We start from the raw sequence: 7,610 nt of genomic DNA on the forward strand, positions 1-7,610 counted from the left end.
ACATTGTGGAGCATAATGTAAAACAAAACGACGTCAGTAACAACTTCTTGCACAACTCCACCTGAAACCGTGCCCCAGCTTTTCTGACAAACTTATTTTTTAACAATTTTTGCATTATTTTATGAATGTATTATAATAAATATATTATATTCAGATAATTGTTTTCTATGACATAACATTTGAGGAAATGGCATACATCATAAATCTTTAATTATTCAAGCCAAATTCTATTTGCATAAATGTAAATCTACAAGCCACATTATATGTTTGATTTTTAACAAAGCTTTTGTACTGTACATAATCTGTACCAATAAAAAGGCCATAAAACCTGTAAGGGCATGTGTTGCCTATAAAGTATGTATGCAAATGATTACAAATTGTACCTTAAATATCACTTTTTTCTTATTTATTTACTTTTTTTAAAACATTTTCTTATTATTTTTATGTATATTTTTCACACCTTCTGCAGTTGTCCCCCTGGCATGTTTGAATGTATTTCTTATTGTCAAAATGTGCAATTGTACATGTGCAATTTGATCAATAAAAAAAAATACAAGTCATTCAGCGTGTAAATACAACAGACCTGGCAACCCTGAAAAGACGCTTGGCGATGACGTAAACTCTCCGCGACTCATAACCGGTGGCAAACTAACCCGAAACAAACGTGACTTTCTGTGAATCAATCGTGTTTATTTATTAATTTGGTGACAGAGTGAATATTTTGTATTTTAATCCAACATGAGTTCGTCAATGCCGCAGAAGCGTTACTACAGACAGCGAGCCCATTCAAACCCGATGGCATACCACACGTTTGATTAGTGAGTGGTGGACATGTGTCCGAGTTACAACCTGCACCACACAGTGCTGATGGGACTTTCTGCCAGTACCTGCTAATGTTATGGTTGTCATACTGTGTATTTATACAGGAAGTAAAGTAGCTGCTTATTTAACTCTGGTGGTTTGCACAGTTTTGTATGAGATGTCTTGCTCCGCCACAATACAATGTTCAGATGGGTTTGCTAACAACTCAATTAGGGCTGCAACTAACGATTGTTTTCATTATGGATTAATTGGCCGACTATTTTCTCGATTAATAGATTAAAAACTTTAAAATATAGACAATTGTTCTTTCCAGTTTCTCAAAGTCCAAGGAGATATCTTTAAATGTCTTGTTTTGTTAGTCCAAAACTCAATATTTATTTTTAATATGATATAAAACCGAGAAAAAAAAACAGGCAATCTCCATTTTTGAGAGGCTGAAAACAGCATTTTCTGCGATTCTTGCATGAAAAATTACTTTAACTATTAATCGATTGTCAAAATAGTTGGTGATTGTTTTTCTGTCGTTCAATTAGGTGACTAGTCTTTGAGGCTGTACTAACAACATTTAAAAGTTAGACTTGTATAGCGCTTTTCTTGTAACTCAAAGACGCTTGACAGAGTTTCTTCTCTACGAAATGGTTGAATTGAAAACTCTTTCCTCCTCAGTCCTGTGTGTCCCGAGGAGATGGACTGGTCCGAGCAGTATGCTGGCTTCTTCACTGACAACCCCTCTGAGACACAGACCCCCCGAGTTGAGTTTGCTGACATTGGTTGTGGATACGGCGGGCTTTTGGGTAGTTATAGATGTCACTGATCTGACCACCTTCAGCTTTCACAGTTTTGCTCTGTATTGACCTCATGTCCCCTTCTCTCATGTCTTTGTGTCTCTTCACTCAGTGGAGTTATCGCCGCTTTTCCCAGACAAACTCATGCTTGGCATGGAGATCCGAGTGAAAGTGTCCGATTATGTTCAGGATCGTATCCGATCCCTGCGTGCCTCAGAGCCAGGAAGCTACCAGAACATCGCCTGCATTCGTGGCAATGCGATGAAGTACCTCCCCAACTACTTCTCTAAAGCACAGGTAGGTTTGCATCTGTGTGTCTGCTTCTGTGGGATGACAGAAGGAGGGATTTGCAGTTTTATCCCCCTGATGATACAGACAGTCGCTGCTCTTTCCTGGACAAAATGACCCAGTTCAGAAGCAATGTTTTCAGCCCAGCTGTATACGTTCCCATTAAGAAATTAAAATACAAAAGTAAAATGTTCTTTCCTTGGCCTTCTGCTTTCTTTGGTATAATATATTATTCAAGATATTTGAAAAATAAATGTTGCGGTTGTGTTACTGTATGTTTTTATTAGAATTGTTGTAGATTTGGGCGGCAATGGGAAGGTTTTGTTTTTTAACTTTGAATATATCATTAAGGTTCCACTTCTAATGTTACTTGTAAATCTCTGAATGATGTATTAACATTTTGACGTCTTACATAATAACGATGACGCACCATAGATTCTTTTAAAAGCATTACACTTTACTTACCACCAACAACCATGAAACGTTATGATGAAGCCTTCCTTATTATAGAAGCATCAATATGTACTTTACTGTATTTAACACACACAATGATAACTTATGATACTGCATGGACTATTACAGCACCATGAGTCTGCAGAGGATTGCTTAAATTAAATATTAAATGTGTGTTTATGATGAAAGTTAGATGAAAATGGCGCCGGTAGTTTTCCTGTAATCCTGCTGGCAGACGGATAAACTGAGCCCAAAAACATAACCTCATTGGCGGAGAAAATAACTGATTGATACTGAATCTGTTCTGTTGACTCGGTTCCAGCGCCACCAAGGGAATAAGAATGTGCACGTTTCTGACTACAATAATTACTTTCCTCATGTTCGACATATGGACTGAATGAATTTATTACGGATTGCTCATTAAATCCAGGATTGTATAACAATGGGGTCATTGACTGACACGCAAGGCAGTATAGTACAGTGCAAGACGCCATTTATCCAATCCAATTAGCTGCGGTAATCTATGACTTGTTGAAAGTCGCATTAGATTTTACAGTGGGCTTAGTGTACCAGAGTAGGTTTAGGTACCCCGGGTAAAAAAAACTCACCTCAAATGCCCCGAGCACGTATAAAGTAAGAAATGAACATGGGGGAGTATGGAATACAAATTATATCGGTGTTTAATGTAAATAATATGACTATTCTGCAGCCTGAGTTGAGGCCTTTTAAGCTCGGGGTTGGAAATGTTTCCGAGGAACTCTGCCTGGTTATTAAAGTTTTTGTTGGCTTTGCATTAGGGTGCTTTATTTAGCAGACCGGGGCATGCATTACTTTACATGGGATGAGCATGTTTTTCGCTGCAGCTTAGTTTTGTAATAATTGTCTTCCTCGCTCGTGATTTAGAACAAAACCGTCGGAGAAAAAAAAAAGACAATCACCCAAACTAATGCTTAAAATCTAATCCTTCTTCTTCTTCTTCTTCTTCTTCTTCTTCTTCTTCTTCTTCTTCTTCTTCTTCTTCTTCTTCTTCTTCTTTCTTTTCTTTTTCTTTCTTCTTTTTCTTTCTTCTTCTTCTTCTTTTTCTTCTTTTTCTTTTTTCTTTTCTTCTTCTTTCTTCTTCTTCTTCTTTTTCTTCTTTCTTTTTCTTTCTTCTTCTTCTTCTTCTTCTTCTTCTTCTTCTTCTTCTTCTTCTTCTTCTGCTTTTAATGTATCATCCAGACTGGTATTAATGGAGCCTTCACTTGTGCTCTAAAGACATGGGGCACTTTATGGGGGGGGGGCATACCATAGTATCAAATAAATAAAAATATAAGTATTTGTATCTCATGTGTGGGAATGACACCAGGTAATGACTGGAGTTTGAAATGAAGTGTTCATTTAGTTTTTTATTCTGTGCTTACGTTACTGTTTCTGTGTCTTTCAGCTCAGTAAGATGTTCTTCCTCTTCCCTGACCCTCACTTCAAGAAGACCAAGCACAAGTGGAGGATTATTAGTCCCACATTGTTGGCAGAGTACGCCTACACGCTGAGAGTCGGGGTATGTACATTAGTCAGACTTGTTGCAGCTCGTGCTGAAACAATCAGTCGATCAACAGAAATGTAATCTGCAATTATTTGATAATTGTTTAGGTCATTCATCAAGCATCATTCACTGGTCTCAGCTTCTCAAATATGAGAATATACTTTAGACGGTTAGTTGGTACATTTCTGACACTAATTCTGACTTTTTAACCCGTTCATCTAAAAGTAATACAGATTGATTGATAATGGAAGTAATAGTTATAAGTTGCAGCTCTTGTTCCGTTCAATGCTTTTCTAAATGTTTCTGCGCTGAAAATATTTTTTAATTGAAGATTCAGTAAATTTCAAAATTGAGTTGAAACTTGTCATTTAAATGTTCTGTTCAGGAAGAACCCTCTTTGTGGTATTTATCCGTTGACTACCACCAGCAATACATCAGGTCTGTCTCTCAGTACTTTCCAACTTCACTACACTGTTGGTGGCATGCAGCCACACGCCCATCTCATTCCCACTGAAGATGAAAGTGAATAAAAAATGTTGTTTCGTTTTTAATGGTTAAATGATTTTCTAAAAACAGCTGGGCTGCTGTAGTTTTTAGAAAGCGTTACTCAAACAGCAGTGAAAGCACATTTGCTGGGGACTTCAGCCCCGGACTAATACACATGTAGTGCTCTGAGTATTTACAGCAGCAGGACGGTGTATGTGGGATCGACTCAAAAATAACCTACAGTGCCCATGTTCATCGTAATGAAGGAACATGTCACCCAGTGTAACGTGAGGACTCATTAAGGTTTTTATTCATTCTTGGTCAACAATGTTGCTCTATGGCACAGAGGAATAAGGTGTATCAAGCTTTAGCTACACAGACGATTCTTGTGATTCCATGAAATAAAGTTTTGCAACCGGTGTAGCCTGCAGCTGGTTAACGTCTGCACACACCCGGCTTCTGCCTGTCCGAGCTTTCAGAGCAATAGTGGGACACTCAAATAAGACACGAGCACTGATGGAGGTTTTTATAAACAATGGAGGGCTTGTGTTTAAATTTGGCTTTATCGTTTTTCCTTTCGCGTGCGTGTATGTGTGTTTAATCTCTACAAGGGCCTTTAGCATTGGCACGCAGCCAACTGTGCTGGTGGGGGGAGGCTGGAAAAAGCTCATCTATAGAGGCGGTTTCATACCAAAATAAACTTATTAAAAATTAAGCCCTTTGTTCATTTTTGGATTTTTGTTCATTTATTTACCAGGGACAGTGCACATTAATCAACATTTCATTTTTCACCTCATTGTAAATATGCCAGAGTTAGCTAATTAGATCGTTTTCATGTGTAGTCCCTCGGCATGTTATTAGAAAAAAGTGGCCTAACGTTATTAATACAATGCTTCAGCAAGCAGTACTGCAAAATACTCACAATACGATGCAACAGAACACAAAAATACATTGGTAAAGTAAGTTTACATTGGTGAATCAGTGAATATCTTTTGAACTAGACTGCACCTGAAACAGTAAACAGGTGTGAATAACATGAATCTGTGCAAGCACACAGTTTCTCATTCTGTCTTCTCTGAAATGAAACCTGTATGTGCCAAAATGCACTCGTGTTGAAATCTGTGCCATTGCCATGTTTTCTAAGAAATCCTTGTTCTAGTTATGTTATCTGTGCGGCCTCCAAAGTCAACGACAGTGACAAAGGTGATCAACCTCTGAGTTGTTTGCAGGTTATTTTTATCGTCTTTAGCGAGGACCATTGCAGACGTGTTGAAACCACCTCACTTAATGTTGCAAAATGTTAAAAAGAGAAGATATCAGTGGTGTATTTAATTAGTTTGGTTAATGCCATGTGTTTATTTTTACGATACAAAGATGCGTATTTACCCACCGGTGAAGCTTGATTAACGTATTTCTCCCAAAACTGTGTAAATAACCTCCTTGTGTTTGTCTGGGCACGTCAGGGTTTGGTGTACACCATGACAGATGTGGAGGAAGTGCACCTCTGGATGGTGAAGCACTTCACTGAACATCCACTGTTTACACGGGTCCCTGAGGAAGAACTGGTAAGTTGATGTGGGTCTTTTCTTCCCTGCGTGGGAAATCCTCAAGTTTCTTTCTGACTTGTGGACGCGTTTTCCCAAGATGGTTAAGACCCTTTGTTACCCTTGAAGTCACACCAGATAAACAAGTAAATCTGCCACTATTGTTGTGTTGCGTGTTGGTGGCGGCTTGTTAAGGCAGACACAAACAAACCACGTATATCTCCTTTTTAAAGGAAGAATTTGACATTTTGGGAGTTTTAGCATAAAAACTGGAAACCTCTAAAGCTCAACATGTTGTCATCTCGTTTGTTTAACCCGTACAACAATCTAAGTGTATAAATTACAATTTGGCATTTGGCAGAGGTACTTATCTTTGTAAAGGAAAACATTTATCTTAGTAAGTAGTAGGCTATGAGGTACCATTAATATTTAGAAGAGTAGGCACACTGTATAAGTATTTTAGTTTGTAAAGAGCGTCACGTTCAGCCCCTTGTTGAAGTTTGTACACAAGAAAGTTGTAATCAGCTCGAATGAATCTTTTCCATGTGAAAGAAGAATATATTACAGGTTGTTTAATACATTGGGATGAATGGATTTATGCAGATAGTGTACTGAAATGCTGAATTACTTTAAAGCAGTTTCTTTGTTTCCCTCGCACAAAAGGGGGAATAAATAAGAATAATACAAAAACATTGGTATCGGCTTTAATCGGTATTTCATTTATTGATATAATTACACTACAAGTCATTTAATCGTGAATAAACTGTCCCAAATGAAAGTTTCCATGAGTTTATCTGCCACTGCATCACTTTTTAATGCAATTGTGTTCAATCTTATTTTGGCAGGTCGGTGATGTCATCATAAGTCGTTTGGGTACCTGCACAGAGGAAGGAAAGAAAGTGCAGAGAAATGGAGGGAAGAATTTCCTCGCAGTCTTCCGGAGGATTGAAGATTTAAACTAAGACCAAACAGTTTGGACATGCAATGAACTCAATTAATGATCTTATGCCGTCATCTGCACATGCAGGGTAATACGGCTCTGTGGATCTGGAGGCTGTGGCTTGTTCCCCGGCACATGAACAGCGATGTTTTGTTTAGTTTCTTCTGTTATTAATGGGCAAACATTTACATTATAACCCAACACAGGGTTTGAGTTTCTTTTACCACATAATTTATGTATATCATTCCTTAGCGCTCAAAAGACGGCACAAGAGAAGTAAATCATAAAAGCATCTGTTCAGACTAGACTTGTGTTTCGTATCGCTTTAAAAAAAAAGATTTTTTATTGATTCGCTTCAGTTTATTGCCGAAGTGGTGTTTTGGATTTCCTGTAAAGCTGTAAATTCTTTAAGTAAAACAAAAAAACAAATCATGTTGGGTTGGTGATCAATACGTTGTCTGTAAACGGTGAATAGAGCAGGAGCAGGTGAACTGAAAGGGGAAAGACTATATACATCATTTTGGGGCCTTTCTCACAAAAAGGATGAAAAGCAACGGCTCGTGGAGTCAATATCCTACATTTGAAGAGGACTTTAGGTTTTATCGCTTTAAACCGTTTGAAATGACAAAAAGAAATCCTTCCGATGATATACACTTTGCAGTGATAACTCGCAGCGTTGAATCTGAAATGGATTAGACTGAGAAGTTTGCCAACAATCTCCATCCTTCGTGTTTGTTTATGGGTCATTGTCTGGTTTAAAAATAAACCTG

At 37.9% G+C, this 7,610-nt stretch overlaps 1 protein-coding gene across 1 annotated transcript; it reads left to right on the plus strand.

Moving 5' to 3' along the window:
• The first annotated feature begins 594 nt into the window (after nt 1–594).
• On the plus strand, nt 595–7,269 carry mettl1 (methyltransferase 1, tRNA methylguanosine). Its single transcript, XM_029431897.1, has 6 exons — nt 595–818; nt 1,489–1,616; nt 1,720–1,904; nt 3,772–3,885; nt 5,820–5,921; nt 6,746–7,269. The coding sequence occupies exons 1-6, from the start codon at nt 739–741 to the stop codon at nt 6,860–6,862; spliced, it is 726 nt and encodes a 241-aa protein (XP_029287757.1). The 5' UTR covers nt 595–738; the 3' UTR covers nt 6,863–7,269.
• The last annotated feature ends 341 nt before the right edge of the window (nt 7,270–7,610 follow it).

The sequence above is a fragment of the Cottoperca gobio genome, chromosome 5, assembly GCF_900634415.1.
Source record: "Cottoperca gobio chromosome 5, fCotGob3.1, whole genome shotgun sequence".
Classification (NCBI taxonomy): Eukaryota; Metazoa; Chordata; class Actinopteri; order Perciformes; family Bovichtidae; genus Cottoperca; species Cottoperca gobio.

Coding starts and splice junctions, on each gene's coding strand:
- mettl1 (XM_029431897.1), top strand. CDS start 739: ATGAGTTCGTCAATGCCGCAGAAGCGTTACTACAGACAGCGAGCCCAT. Junction 1,905..3,771: donor ACTACTTCTCTAAAGCACAG/GTAGGTTTGCAT, acceptor TGTGTCTTTCAG/CTCAGTAAGATGTTCTTCCT. Junction 3,886..5,819: donor CCTACACGCTGAGAGTCGGG/GTATGTACATTA, acceptor TGGGCACGTCAG/GGTTTGGTGTACACCATGAC.